General features: G+C 38.7%; 1 protein-coding gene across 1 annotated transcript in view; it reads left to right on the top strand.

Annotated features, from left to right (window-relative positions):
• The window catches only part of Ano2 (anoctamin 2), a 338,934-nt gene that overhangs the window by 160,369 nt on the left and 161,949 nt on the right, over window positions 1-16,616 (top strand). Inside the window, exons 10-12 of the mRNA XM_027951164.2 lie at window positions 2,790-2,924; window positions 8,489-8,649; window positions 14,382-14,464. Coding sequence (XP_027806965.2) covers window positions 2,790-2,924; window positions 8,489-8,649; window positions 14,382-14,464 — 379 coding nt within the window. The remainder of the gene's footprint in view (window positions 1-2,789; window positions 2,925-8,488; window positions 8,650-14,381; window positions 14,465-16,616) is intronic.

Below are 16,616 nucleotides of genomic sequence, written 5' to 3'. Positions count from 1 at the left end.
AACACCTCATATCTAAATCATAATATTCATAGAAACAGAGTGAAGATAAAAATCACATGATAATATAAATAGAAGCAGAAAAATATCTAACAAAATCCAACATTGTTTTTTGATGAAAATTTCAACAAATTAGATTTAGGAGGAATTTACCTAATATAATAGAAGACGTATATGAAAACCACACAGATAATATCATATTTAATGATGAAAAATGAAAGCTTTTCTTCTAAAGTCTGGAATAAAGTAAAGATGCTCACTCTTGCCTCTCCTATTCAATGTGGTACTAGAAATCTTAGCCAGAACAATTAATTAAGAGAAAGAAATGGAAGGAATTCAAATTGGAAATAAAAGATTAACTTTTTTTTCTGCTTTTCAAATAACCTGATCTTAACTATAGAAAACCCTAAAAATGCCATCCAAAAATCTGGTAGAATAAACAAATTCAGAAAAGTTTCAGCATTCAAAATCAACATATAAAAATCAGTTGCACTTCTATATACTAACAATGACCTATCTAAAAAGAAAATTTAAGGAAAAAAATGTCTCACAAATGCATCAAAAAGAAAAAAATACCTAGTAACAAACTTATTCAAGGAGGTAAAAAATTTTCACACAGAAAACTATTAAAAATGATTTTAAAAGGCAAAAATAAAAGGACAGAAATCTTGTGTTCAGGGATTGGAAGAATTAATGTTATTAAAATGTCCATACTACCTAATGTTCAATAAATGGTGTTGGGAAAACTGGATGTCTGCTTGCAAAAGTGTAACAGTGGACAGTTGTCTTATGCCATACAAAAAAGTCAATTCAAAAGACTTAATGTAAAACCTGAAATGATATAACTCTTAGGAGAACATGGGGGAAAAGCTGGTAAACATTGGAAATAGCAATGGTTTCTTGCATATAACATCCAAAGCATAGATAACCAAATGTATAAATAGATAAATTTGATTATAGCAAATTGAAAAGCTTCTGTACAAGCAAAGGAAACAATCAAAGAGTGAAAGACAACATAAAGAATGGGAGCATGTATCTGTAAACCATACATCTGGTAAGAGATTTTATCCAAAAATAGAAGATTCCTACAAGTCATTAGTAAAAAAAATAAAAATAAAAAAATGTTTATAGCCTCCTTGTCATTCACAATTGCCAAAATGTAGAAACAGCTCAAGTGTACATCCATAGATATATGAGTAAACAAAAGATCTATACACATACAGTGGAAGACTATTCAGCCTTACAAAATAAGAAATCCTGCTATTAGTGACAATATGGATGGACTTGGTGGTGGACATTATGCTAAGTGAAATAAAACAGATACAAAGGGACAAATATTGCATGATCTCACCTCTGGGAAGAATTTTAAAATTATCAAACTCATAGAACTAAAGAGTAGAAGAGTGATTTCCAGGGATTGCAAGAAGGGAAAAACAGAAAGACACAGGGTAAAAAGATTTCATTATGGAAAGTACATAAATTCTGAAATTCTTTGTACAACCTAGACCCTGTAGTTAACAATAGTGTATTGTGTAATTAAAATTATCCTAGTAGGGTAAATCTTAGGTTAAGTGTTCATCACACAAAAGAAAAAAATAAAATGAAAAAAAAAAAAAGAGCAGAGGCAGAAGGAAACTTGGAGGTGAAGGATACATTTCATAAATGTCTGATTGTGCTCACAGGTATCTCCGCATACCGTACAAGTTAATTATGTATAACTTTTGTACACCAATCATACCTCAGTAAAGAAGTTTCATAACCAACTTGAATCTAATGTATGAAATATGATATGTCAAGAGCTTTATAATGTTTTTAACAACCAATAAAAAAAAATTAAAAAAAAAAAAGAAGTTTCAAAAATAAATAAAAATCACCCATAATCTTATCATCCAAAGAAACCATAACTAATATTTTGTTGAATTTCTTGTAATGATTTTCTGAGGAGTGTGTGTATGTCTGTATGTAAGTATGCATGTCCAAATACACAATTTGTGTGTTTTGTTTCTATAAGTTGATTCCAAGAAGGTGCAGGTGTCTGTAGATTGAAATGATAATGTATTATTAATGTTTGGTAAAAATTGCCAACACTTATGGTGTATGTGTGGGTAAAATAACTTCATTTTATTTTTGAATGTTCTTATTACTGCATTATAATTATGTATAACAGTGAGACTCATTTTCAATAATCATACATGTATGAACTATTATATGGAGTTTCCAGTACTTCCTTTTCCCTTCCCCTCCTTCATCCTCCCATTCTTCTTCCTCTACCCAATTGGTATTCCTTCTATTTATCTATCAGTTTTAACATGGCACATTATAGATATGCATAAAGGTAGAATTCACTATGAAACATTTATATATGATAGCATAATTTGACCTACTTCATTCTACGGTTCCTTTCTTTTCCCATCAAAACAATAATACCAGATAACTTCAACATATCTCTCCCACCAGTAGAGAGGTAATCCAAACATAAAATAAGTACAGTATATTTCTAGTTTGCTGGTAAGGTTGGATTTTTTCTTGCAGCCCTCTGTTTCACATGAACAGCTAAGACAGGTGTCTGTATGTGATTCCAATGGAATACAGTTAATTTCAGAGAAGACAGACCAGTTGTTGATTCTTTGCATCAAAGTGCACCCTTTCCCATGTAACCTACATCCTTTTGTGTTTATTACAAGAACTAATGAGTATTTGCACTGACCACTGCTAGACATAGAACAAATACAAATAAGGAAAATATATGATGTTCTTAATATGTATTTCCTTTTCCTTTCTTTTTTTCCTAGAAAATATTTTGGAGAAAAAATTGGGCTGTATTTTGCCTGGCTGGGGTTATATACATCATTCCTCATCCCATCTTCTGTAATTGGGGTGATTGTCTTTCTTTATGGATGTGCAACTATCGAAGAAGATATTCCCAGGTAAGACAGTTTTAAAGAAAAAGGCTCAGTTCTCACATGTTGTTTTTTTTTTTTTAGCCCATTTATTTTTTTATTTATTCATTTTTTATTGGTTGTTCAAAACATTGGTAGTTTGGAGTTTCCTCCAGTTGCAAGTACATTTCACATGCTTCCTTCTCTTACCACACAGGTAACTTCTCTCCAGAGAGATTAGGGAGCTATGGATTCTGGGAATGGCTTCAGAGCCGTGCTGGGCTTGACCCTCTTCCTTTCCTAGTGGACCTTTTCCCCAGTGCCAGGGTCTGGGCAGGTCAATAATACCAGATGGGAGGAAAATGCCAGAGAAATGATTTTTTTTCCTCTTCTTGACTTTTTTCTCTAGTTTCTCATAAGACCTAAGGTAGGGTGTGTAGAGTAGCATTGGATAGAAATCACATATCTGTGTGGTCAAACACTGTTGGAATAAAATGTGTGAAGAAACAGGATCTTCTAAAACCGAGGAAGGTTAGTGGATGGTTCAGGAATCAGAAACTGCAGGAAGTGACAGAACCCATGGAGAGGCTCTTGCAGTGCTGGGATAGACCAAAGAATGGTCCTTGTAAGAGAGAGAGTCAACCTACAAAGGAAAGGAGCTCTTTAGGAATGACAGTGTTACATATTAACTGTGTGACTGGATTGTTCACTCTCTGGGTCTTAGTTTTCTGGCTATAAAACAGTAATAATAAAGGCTAACTCATGGTGTTGAAGCTTAAAGGAGACAGTATCTGGCACATAGCCGAGAATCAATAAATAACTATTAAATGAATCAAAATATATGGGAAAAGTACAAGAGACAAAATGCTTAGCTAATTTTTAGAATGTAAATCTCTGGCTATCTTTAGAACTAGCATTGCAAACTGATGAATGGCTAGCATATTATAATATTCTTTTGGTTGCAAATGATAGAAATGCAAGTTGAACTAGATTGAGTAAAAAAAGAGACTTTATTATAAGGGTTCTAGGGTGACTTCAAGGAACCCAGTTGCAGGCTTGTGGATGACCTAAGGATAAACGGGGTCTCCTGTTTATCTCCTGACTCTGGTTCTTTCTAGTATTTATTGGTTTCACTACAGATTTTCTCTATTTAATGTAAACAGTGTTGCTAGTAGGTCATGAATGTTCTAGAGCTTTATACTCAATGGATCTCAAGTGAGAAGGTCCTATTGGCTCAGTTTGTCTTAGGTAGAGGTCCTGGACCAATCAATGGTGGTCATGGGCACAATCCGTCTGTAGCAACGTGCTGTTCTTCCAGTAGCCAGGTAGATAAGAAGGCTGGGGAGATTATGAGTACCTACTATTTTTTGGGGGGGATATAGTGGCTGTTCTGAAGGAAGGACCCAGAATTGTACTTGTTGAGGAAAATGTATCCATCAGTAGGCAGGATCCAGATGGTTCTTCTTGCCACTCTCACTCTATAGAAATGGTCTGTAGAATAAAGCTAAATAATTTGGTGTAAGAGACAAGAGCTTGTATATTTTGTGTATAAAACTTTACTATCATCTGTCAAGTATTCTTGATTGGGAGTTCTGGGACCTTTGTGATAAGAAGTTGGTTATTAGGGTTCTAATTGGTTTTAGGGCTGCCTTCCCTAGTCCATCTATTATGAAGGAAGAAATAATATTCAAATACCTATCTTTTGCCAGGCATAGTGCTAGGTGATTTTTATTTACTAGTTTCTTTGATCCCGTAAGAGATCAGTGTTGTAAAATCTATATGATAATAGTTTTATTCTCACTTAGAGATGGAGAAACTCATGCCCAGTGAGATTACCTAAATTGTCCAAGTCCAACTGCTAATAGTCTTCAGGGATGGGAGGTGAACTTTTTTGCTTCCTGGTTTAAAGTCTTTACCTTTTGCAACAGTGAAGTCTTCAGAAGGCTCAAACCCTCCTTGGCAGCTCAGTAGCTTCACTGGGAGCTTGCCTAGGTATGTCCTCTTGTTTTCTTTGTCTAGTTGTGATTCCTAGATGTCTGGTCTCAGGTTGATCAAAACAGGAAAGCCCCATAGTGTGCACAGGGAAACAAAGCAGTGTGGTGGGTGGGGCGTCCACATGCTGGGTCACATCAGGACTTAGAACTTGTGCCCTGGATCCCCATATGGGAATACATGTGGCGAGCAACCACTGCAGCTGGAAATGGCCACGGTCTGCACATGCTACAAAGTTATATATCTAGCTAGAGGCACGCACACCACACATTCACACCACTAACATATGTGCAGGGATATACACATGTAAAATGCAGTTGTTATCATTGCTGACATGTTGTGCCCCTTAGAGCATGTCATATTCTACCACCTATGAAGAGCAACCCACGGGTGGGTTGTGGAATCAATTCGATGGGTTATTTTTTAAATGAACTATGATGAGATAGGATAGTATTACATTATTATTCATTACAAGCAGGAAGGACAAATGTTTATTGAGATAAATTTCAGCGATATAAGTGTGAGGGTCAAGGGTGAATGTATTTGCATACTGGAGTCTTATGTTTTTTAAACTGTAAATAACAGTAAAGAAAGTTTGAAATTGACTAATGTAAAATTGAAATTTGGGTGTTGTTTTTCAGACTCAGGATAGAGTGTGGTAAATTGGGAAGGATGAAAATAATAGAAAAAATAAGTATTTTATATATAAGTGTTTTTTTAAAAAAAGGACTGCTCTTTAAACATAATTGCATATCTATCAAGAGCCCAAGATTTATGGGCCTGATGGAAACACACAAAATGCCACTCTTCATCAACAGAGGAATATTCACTAAATCCCAATATTGAATCTAAATAAATTCATATTCTTTATGGGTCTGTGTCTATCAGCCCAGTCACTCCTAAATGTGATTAAAAACTTGCACTATTTTTGGGATTGTTTTAGATTTTATGTGATATTAAATGCACCCTTTATTCCACACTAATAACTTTGATATGAAAGATATATTCAAAAGTTGGTAAGTAATAATTCCATGTGCATGTGATACATCTATAGAACTTTACTTACCAAGGGACTGATTTCATTTGTTAAGCACTTACTTCCATGGATAGGGAAGATTGGAACATTTTTTGGAAAAGCTGATTAATCCAAACCATATTGGAGTAAAAAAGGTTGTTACTTTAGGCCTGAGACCTTAATAGCAGATGTTTTGTCTGAATAATTGCCTCTTTGTACCTTCCTACTTTGTGCTAGCAAGTTCTGCCTTACCCAACTTGTGAGCAGTGATTCACTCTTAAGAACCCCAATTGCTTTAGGGTCTTGGTTCAACTGATTGTCAGATCATTTATCAACCTTCCTATGCTTTCTAAAGAAAATGATGGGTTGAAAAAATATGCCATTAGATTTATGGCCACCATTACTTCTCACTGGAGATCTGAATTTTTCATATAGCTAGTGAGTAACTCAGACATGATTTCAATTCTTGGTGAACTTCCTCATTCTTCAACTTGTCCAGAGGCAGCCTCTTTCAGGGGATACAAAGTCATTTTAATGTCATTTTGAGACAGAACATCTCTAGAATTTTGTTAAAATCGCTTGTATCAAAAAATACATAGCAAGCATTCCGACTTCAAATTTAGATGAATAGAGAATAATCCATGCTACTTTGGCTGCTATTTTGTACAAGTGATTGACAGCTGCCTGCACTCTAATTTAAAAAACCAATAATTTACACAGCACTTATGTTTCAAAGTGCTTTGCACCAAGTTGGTTGCTAATACTTTCTTCATTCTTGACCTTTTAGCATTGACTAGATTTAACTAAGATTAGTTTAACTAGGATTATCTGTCTTCCCAGTCCTGGCTTAAAAAACTCTGAACAAGGTGAAGTCCTTACTTGAAGGGCAGCACTGAGACATGGCTTAAAAACAAAGCTTTTTACAAGAACTTATATGGTCAAACTATTTTCTTTATAAATCTGTTTTCTAAGAGGACATTTTCTTTTCTGAAAGTAGCAATTCCTTCTCATCCACCTTGTGAACATTTGCCTGACTCAGAAGACTAAAATAGACCTTGTTCTGTACTTGCCAATAAGAACGTGCCCAGGTGAAACTAGCACAGCTGAACTTATTACTAAGATATTACCATTTAATATTTTCAATGTGAATGAGTCATTTTTATTGACACTTGCCAGTGGAGGGCTTAGCAGCAAGTCAGTGGAGGAACTAGGATTTATCCTCAGAGACCTAGAGTTTCCATTCTCTCACACAGAAGGCCTTTCCCTGATGGGGACTTAATAGCTCATTAAAAACAGAAGCCTAGAAGCTGGAACTTGACAGAAAGTGACAGTTCTCAGTAAATCTCTCTCTCTTCAACTTCTTAATGATGGGGAAATGGACACAGTGTTCCTCAACTTTACAGGTTTCATGGAGGCCCTTCTTTGAACAGGGCACCAGCTCCCCCATGGGACAGTGGACTCCCTCTTGTCAGCCATGCTCTGCAGCGCCCTCTGCCGCCTCTTTCTATAGAAAACAGAACTGTGGTTTTCAGCCCAGGATACCCTGCCTCCCCATCACCATGGTTCCAGCTGCTCTGTGGGAACAGGCAAAGTCTCGTTTTCATGAACTCTTGAGTTCTCCACCCTCTCCCCACCAAAGCCATGAGCTTAACAATCCACTTGTTACACACTAAAGTGATGAGTTCATTCATTTTCCTGCCACGATGTGGTTTGAAGGGATATTGAGGAAGCCTGACAGTGCTGGTAATTCTTTGAATCTTATTTGTAAGTTTTTATATGAACCCAAATTTGTTGGATTCACCTAATAACCTAATAAATGAATGGAATTTCATATATACTCGTCCACCCACTAAGTAGAAGTGTCCTTGGAATGGGGTAGAATATGGGCACTTGATATTTTCTGGCTCATGCTTCTTTCCCAAGTACCAGAGGATCTAGACTTTGGAAGAATTTTTCTTTCTCCCTAATCCTATTTCATGGTAATGATAATTCTTATTAGATTGAGGTTATTAATCTCTATTCTACAAATGGCCATGCAGTGAATGTTCTTAGAAAAGGGCTTCCAACCCAGCTTTATTACATTTGTTTCCCATGGATTTTTTTAGAGCTTGTGCTAGTCCAACCATACATACTTGTTTGATTCTACTTGTGACCCATTCCACACATCTGTGAGTCATTCAGTAGGGTTTAAGAAGAAAGCACATATTTGAAGAATGGGTGATGAAATCCAGTTTCAGGCAGGTGATTAATTCACAATTGTTGATGCTTGCTACCAACCTCACAAACTCAACACATTTTGAATGAACTTTCTAGGGTATCATTCAAAGCCCAATATCTCTGACATGCAGTCACTAACTTTCTGGGATACATCTAGTGACAGGGAGTTCCATACCTTAAAAGATGGACCATTTGTCTCTTTTTTTTTTTGACAAAATATGAGTAACACTCTCAGATGAACAATCCAATCCTAACTTTTTTGATATTATTTACTTATGGACTTGATAAACTCAACCACAGATTTGGAAATGGGAGATCTTTTGAGAGTGACTTGCCTATAATTGGGCCCTACCTGAGCTCCGTCTGACCCAACATCTGTCCACTGCAGCAAAGAGATGTGTGACCAGCAGAATGCCTTTACCATGTGTCCCCTGTGTGACAAGTCCTGTGACTACTGGAACCTCAGCTCAGCCTGTGGGACTGCACGGGCCAGCCACCTGTTTGACAACCCTGCCACCGTTGTCTTCTCCATCTTCATGGCTCTGTGGGGTAAGTGGGTCATTATGCAGCTTATATGGGGACTCTCTGTAGAGCTATCAAACTCTAAAAATGGCCATTCAGTGAATGTTCTTAGAAAAGGGCTTCCAATTCATAGTCTTCAGTTTGCTCTCTTTAGTAGATTTTTTTTCATATCTCAAGAAGCTTTTTAAGGACAATTCCTTTCTCTTCTTTACTCATTCATATGAACAGAAAATAAAAAATATCCTTCATGACCTTATCTGTTTTCTCTTAGATACGGTAATGTCAACCCCATACTGGCCTCATGTATGATTTCATGATTTGAAAGCACCTATCATACCCATGGGATCCTCTAGGCACATTTCCTTAGTCATGTAAAATCATAGATGTTGTGCTATGTAAGACACAGAGTAGTGCTGTAACCCCCGTGGTTGGAGAGTTAGCTGGTGGTAAAAGTGGGCTAAGATCTGGCCTCCTGACCCCGGCTCAATGCTATATTTAGGACACCATGAATATAGACTGTAGAGATTTTATTGAGTACCAGAGTGGTGTTTTCTGTATTTCCACCAGAGAGATTTGAGAAGGAAAGAACAAATAGTTTCTTCACTTTCCTCCTCCTCTTTTCCTCCCAAGAGTATCAGGGTAACAAACTTGCTCTGAGCCACACTTATCAGATCATGAAAACACACACACACACACACACACACACACTCACACACTCACTCTCTCTCACACACATACACACTCCTAGTCTTAAAAACTAACCTGGAACAACCACCCATGGTAACTAAATGTTTCTAAAATGACACACCCATGTGTATTTTCAAAAGGACAAAGTCAACATGTTTCAGTCCATTTGAGTAGCCACCTGCTCTTTGCTCATCATTGAATGTGCAGGCTCCTAGTGCTCCCACAGGATCACAGACCAGCAGGATCTTGATCCTGCTTTAGAAGCCGCTTGATTTATCACTGCCTCCGCAGGGTCTGGAGGACATGCCAAGATGGGGCCCTGAGTCACACATCCCTAAAAGTGTGAGAAGGAGGAGAGGGAGAGGTCTGTTCTCAGTAGTGCTGGGAGAACAGGAACACAAACTTTCTCCATTCCCTGTGGGGACCTGTACTTGGGTGGAGACAGAACTTAGCTGGAAAAAATCCTGCATGGCTAAGCCACCACAGAAAACTTCCAAGGGGGCACGCTGGTTTCCAGGAAGAACAACAGCTTCCCAAGAGCATATGGGTAGTCAAAAGTAGAAACAGTAAACAGCAGGAAATGGCCATACAGCTCTGGAATTGTCTACAAGAAGGGTCAGGAGAGCTAAGAGAAGTTGGACTTGTTGTCTGGTAGGTCATGGGCAGCTCTGTGTCTCTTCATCAAGCAGGGCATCTTGTAATTACCCTGAGATCCACTTGAACTGATTTGGAACCTGGAATACACATTAGTTTTTTGATATATTACAACCCTAATTCCCAATAATTCATCTTGTGGATATTACCACCACTGAGTAGCTAAAACATAATGACTCTGGGCCCATGATCCCTCAAGAACCTTCCTAGGACACATGATATCTTGTAGAGAATTGTGATTTTCACTTGTACTTTATGGGTTTAAGCCCCAACAAGTGTCTTTTGTGTTTCCTCAAAAGCCATGATAAGCAGATGTATACCTCCACCCCTTCTAAAATCCTCAATCATTTACTGCCTCCACCCCTGTAAAATACAAAGATGGTGGGATTGGGCCCAAGCTTCCTGGCTTTGGAGAGGTTTTTATTTTTTTAACAGCCTTGTTGTGTTTTATGTGATTATGTATTTGGTTACAGCAGCCAAGAGCCCTAGGCATGATTGCCTACAAATTACAATTAAAAATTATAGCAATGCTTCTCATTATCATGATTATTATGATTAGTGGTGTTGTGTTGGGTGGGCCTGGGCCAGGGCCCAGGTCTGCCAGGAATAGACTGGGAAGAAGTGGCTCTGTGTAGAGAGAGACTCGAGCTGTCTTGGTGGCAGTGAGGATGAAGTTTGTGGAAACTTGGGGTCTTGATGTAACTGGTCTTGAGGATACTCCCATCCTGGTCAGCAGGATGGGAGTCTGCAGGAAACTTCAGGCACACCTGCTGCAGTCTGGCTTTAAACTCCAAGAAAATTTAGGGCAGTGAAGCCCTATTGAAGAGGAAGTAGAGAGAGAGGGTTTCTGAAATCTTTTCTGAATAGAGGTTAAGGACACCAAGTTAGAGGTCAGACTGTCCTCAATGGATGTTCCAAATCTTCTCCTCATCATCTTTGGATTCTGTAGCAAGTACATGTAGACCTAATCCTTTGTCACTAAAGTTAGTGCTCTTAAAAAGCTTTGTGTCTTAAAATCAATACTCATAACCAGGGTGCCATGTTATCTTGGGCATGTTAATCTTTGAACATCACTTCTGTAAATGGTGCAAAACAATACCTACTCTTTTGTGTTTTTATGCCAGGTGAATGAGATATATGCACAGCAATTAGCATAATTCTTGGCTTACAGCATGCACCCAGGAGCTGTGAGCTACTCTTCCTGGCATGATGGCCTTCCCTTGCCCCCATGACTCCTCTTCCCATTATTGCTTTGTTCCTCTCGTGTGATCCCGCAGTCTGACTTCCTATTCTCATGGAGACCCTATTTGGTCAGCACTCTGAGCCCTGCTGTATGCACACTCTTCTCAGCACCATGAAGAATAATAGGTAAAGGAAAGACTTTCCCCTGATCTCAGAGTGTCTCCAGGCCAATGTCAGTGTCAAGAGGTCAGGTGGCACTCATGAGAAATACTTCAAATACAAGGGAGGAAAACATATATACTAGTGTATTCTAATGTAGTTGCAAGTAAATAAATGTAGCTTTAAGTCATCACATGGCCAACTAGTACATAGGTGTTTGCCATTCCCAGTTCTGTGCTATGCCCAAGTTAAACATGGACAACCATGAGCCCAGGAAGAGTTGATAGCCCTGATAGAGCACAGCAGACCTGAAATAGCAGACAGCAGTCAAGCCCAGCATGCAGTGAGGTCTGTGTAGGTCCCTACCAGGGATGGTGTAAAGCTGGAGGGATGACCTTGGGGAGTATCACATTCCTTCCCTTTCCTTTTGTGCTGTGACCAAAAGGACAGTATGAGTGTGGAGAAAGAGGGGACTTGGACTGACTGGGGATGAGAGGATAGGATAGGATAGGAGAAGGGTACATTTTGCACAAATTGGGGGTACAGAGGACAGTGAGGAGCTTAGCAGCAATGCAGGCATGAGGTATGTGTTGATAAATAGTGGGAGATTTCAATAGAGGAGTGGGTCAGATTTTCGTGGTCCTGACATCCAGAGAAGACTCAGACCATAAGGAGCCACTGAAAGTTTATGTAGGGGAGTGTTGGCATTCTCCCACTTTTCACTGCCTAAATCCCATTGCTGGCTAAAGCCCAACTCATGCCTCCTCTGACAGCTAACATTCCTCTTTTGCATACCCATAGTTTTCTGTCTGTATCATTCTTAAGTCTCTGTTATTTTTATGCCTTGTATTATAGTTGTTTACAATCTATCTTTATAGACTGCAAATGACTTGAAAGCAAAATCTGTATCAGATTCACCTCATCTCCCCCACAATGTCTAGAACAGTGTTTTGTACATCACAGATACCTTAATTGGGGGTATTATTTTTGCAGGATTAGAAATCCACTCAGGCTTGCTTAAAACACAAAGATTTATTGTAAGATAGCAAGAGACAAACTCAAGGATGTAGGAAATGAAATATAGCCAGGCTTCCTGGGAACTGGAGCTGGGGAAGTAATCAGAAACCAGAGCCTTCCCTCCTTTTTCAGGTGCTGTGTGGTTTCTCTCATCTCTGCTTCTCTTTTTGTTTCTTCTTTTCAATATTCTAAAGAGAGACTCTGACTAGTCCATCAGCAGAACCTAGATCAGGTGTTCAATCCTGATAGGACCAGCTTTGACTTTAGGATTGTAGTAGATAGCAAGCTTTGCCTAGAGCATGTTGTGTATGCCCTTGGAAAAGCCATGGGCAAACTTGACAGATGGGTTGGGATGGTAGACGTTCTACAGATCTTTTCTGAACAAATGAAAAAATGAGTGAATGCTACTTATGGAGATTATTCTACATAGATTAAATCTATAGTTGAGTCTCCAGACTCTTGAGTCAGATAGAACTGTTAAGAGGCTGTTACATCATCTCAGAATCAGATGATTATGGCCAATAGAAAGGAAGTGGTGCTGGGGACAGAAAGAAAGAGATGAGGGAGAGAGATGCTGACAAAGGTTCAGGAAGAATCCATGCATAGGCAAGATGAGGCTGGTCAAAAGGCTACAAATCCCTCCATTTTTATTTTCTTCAATCTTCCATCTTCCTTTAATTTTTTAAAATTTATTTATTTATTCTAATTTCTTATATATGACAGCAGAATGCATTTCAACTCATAGTACACATATAGAGCAAAATTTTCTATGTCTCTCCAAAGTAGAGTCACACCATTTGTGTCTTCATACATGTTCTTAGGGTAATGATGTCCATCTCATCCCACCATCTTTCCTACCCAATGCTTCCTCCCTTCCCCTCTCTCCCCTTTGCCCTATCTAAAGTTCCTCCATTCCTCCAATGCTCCCCCTGCATCCCCATTATGGATCAGCATCCACATAGCAGAGAACACATTCAGCCTTTGGTTTTTTGAGATTGGTTTACATTGCTTAGCATAATATTCTTCAACTCTATCCATTTACCTGCAAATGCCATGATTTTATTCTCTTTGAATGCTGAATAATATTCTATTATGTATATCTACCAAAGTTACTTTATCCATTCATCTATTGAAGGGCATATAGGTTAGTTTCACAATTTAGCTATTGTGAATTGTGCTGCTACAAACATTGATGTGGCTGTGTCCTGTATATGTTGTTTTTAAGTCCTTTGGGTATAAACTGAGGAATGGGATATCTGGGTCAAATGGTGGTTCCAGTTCAAGTTTTCCAAGGAATCTCCATACTTTTCTCCAGATAGATTGCACCAATTTGCAGTCTGACCAGCAATGTATATACGTGCCTTTTTCCCATATCCTCACCAACACTTATTGTTGTTCATATTCTTAATAGCTGCCATTCTTCCTGGAGTGAGATGAAATCTAGAATAATTTTGATTTGTGTTCTCTAATTTCTAGAGATGTTGAACATTTTTTCATATATTTGTTGATTGTATATCATCTTCTGAGAAGGATCAGTTCATTTCCTTGGGCCATTTACTGATTGGGTTATTTGATTTTTTTTGGTGTTACATCTTTTCTTAATTTTGTAGGATCAAATCTAATCCTTTCCTCATAACTTAGAAGTAGGGAAAGAGGTGTGTATGAATGTGTCCCTTTAATATAGCCACACACTGTATAATGATGTTTTGGTCAACAAAGGACCACTTATACAATGGTGGGCACAGAAGATTGTATCATCTAGTGACACCATAGCTGTTTGTGTACATACACCCTATGATGTTCATACATTGATACAATTGCCTAATGCATACTTCTCAGAATGTTTCCCCTTCTTGTTAAGTGACACATGACTGTGTATCTACATACCATTCAAGGATGTGGAATATTTTAAGAAGCTCAGCTAGAAGTGAGCTAAAATTTAAAGAAAGCTTATAAATGTGAAATCTATATAATGTATTCCCTCCTTTTACTGGTGAAAGTGAAAAGGCTACTCAGAATCCACCCTTCAAAAATAATTGAACTTTTTCCTTCTTTTTAAGCTACCATGTTTCTGGAAAACTGGAAGAGACTACAGATGCGACTAGGCTATTTCTGGGACCTGACTGGTATAGAAGAGGAAGAAGTGAGTTCCCTTGTGTACTTCTCTGGGCCCTTGCTTTGCTTTGACCCTGGAAATAGACTATCTTCTGTAGGATAGCCATGGATGTTTGCTGTCTCATCAGCCAGCCCTAGTTGGGTCAAACAGTGGCTGCTTTTGCAGCGTGGCTATATGGGCTAGAGCATGGTTGATAGGCATTGAGGCTGAAGGTTCAAGGGTTCCTTCTTCCTTCAAGCTGTAAGACATGGGCTAATGGATAGTCATATGTACCAGGACCCTACTCTGGGAAAAGAGATGGCATAAGATGCAAGAGGCAAGAGGCAGACTTGAGAGCATGAAGCCAGAGAATAGGAATCACTCCTATGTAGCCCAGAGCAGGATTGTGTCAGAATGCCTCTGTGGGCCTACTGAGGGCCACTGGAGAGGCATGGATGCCAGACCATTGATACCTGAGGACAAAGAAAGACCTCTTAACTACTATGGTGTGAGGTGGAACTCTGTGTGTGAAACTGGAAGGTAAGCTTGAGGGTAAAGGATAGATTCTTCTAGAATTGAGTCTTCTGGGAAGATGATTTTTAAAAATGTTTTTATTAGTGCATTCGAGTTATACTAATAGTGGGGTTCCTTTTGACATTGCCATACATGCATGGAATATAATTTGCTCCGTGAATTTCGATCCCCAGTACTTCAACTTTCTCTCCCTTCTTAAGAGGTAAAGTGTTCCCCTTCCATCACTCCCACCTCTACTCCCTTCCCCTTCCCTTTATCTCTATCTATCTATCTATCTATCTAATTTTAATGAGTGCTTTATAGATATAGATGAAGGTAGACTCCACTGTGGTATATTCATATATGTATGCAGCATAATCTGGTGACTTTTATTCTGCAGTTCCTCCTTTCCAGTCCTTCCTCCCTGCTCCTCAATCCCCTTCTTCTACTCCACTGATTCTTCTATTTTTATGGATTCCCCTCAACCACCCTGCTTCTTCCCCCGGATTTAGTTCAAGTTTCCACATTTGGGAGAAATGAGAGAAAACACTGGATCCTTTACTTTCTGTGTCTGTCGTATTTCACTTAGCATGATGTTCTCCAGTTCCATTCAATGGCAGATGTTGTCATTTCATTCATCTTTATGGCTGAGTAAAAATCCATTGTGTGTATAGACCACAGTCTCTTTATACATTTGTCTGTTGATGGGCTTCTGTGCTGGTTCCATAATTTGGCTATTGTGAATTGTGCTGCTATAAATATTGATGTGTCTATGTCATGATAGTATGCTGATTTTATTTATTTTGGAAGAGGATATTTAAAGGACATCAACAAATCAGCCTTTTCTTGCAGCTCTTTTGAGAGCTAGTGCCCTAGTCTTGATGCTGGTGAGGTGATGATGGACAGTGTGTCATGGTTGCTCATGGTTATCCTCCTTCCTCAGACAGCAACCTCACTTAGCTTTCTATTCCCTCTTGTTTCCCTTCCAAGCTCAGTTAGCTCCCTCTGTGGTGACCATTACAACTTTCAAGAGCTACTGATATCACATGCCACCATGGGCAGGAAAGCAAATATGAATATTGGAGTGGAACTTCCAATACTGTGGATATTATGGACGAAGTGCTAGGAACTGTGTCTAGAGGACTAGGAAGCACTTTGAGTTACCTGAGTCCTCGCTTGCAAAGGCTGGCTATGAGCCATAGGTGGCTGCATGGAGAGTGAGTCTTTTCCTCACTAACTGATGTTCTCTGCCTTGAACTGGGGACCACTGGCTTTGTGGTCCTGATGTTTTATAAGCAAGAAAAATGAAACCTCCAATTCAGTATTGTTTCCACGCCTCTGTATTCCCAAGTCTAGTGTATTTCGTTTCTTCTCTTTAATGCTCTAATTAGTCCCAGTTGCCTTTGAACAGATGAGCTGAGAAATAGTAGGGCCTGCAGGACAGTTGCATGGAATGAAATCTGCAATAATGTAGATTTTCTTCAGTTAAAATTGGTTTTCAATTGATTGAACCCCATCCACCCATCCTATATGTTAAGCATAGGCCCTGAAATTAACACCATCATGGATTCTGTGACAAAAAAGAATGTCCATATGGATTCTGCCTTTAGAGAGGGATTCAAATTAGTCAGGAATATAAGCAAGAGAATAATAAAGCAATTTCATTTCTCAGAGATAAATGCCTGAA

Source organism: Marmota flaviventris, chromosome 3 (genome assembly GCF_047511675.1).
Source record: "Marmota flaviventris isolate mMarFla1 chromosome 3, mMarFla1.hap1, whole genome shotgun sequence".
NCBI classification, from domain to species: domain Eukaryota; kingdom Metazoa; phylum Chordata; class Mammalia; order Rodentia; family Sciuridae; genus Marmota; species Marmota flaviventris.
This window is presented reverse-complemented; position numbering and strand designations above follow the sequence as displayed.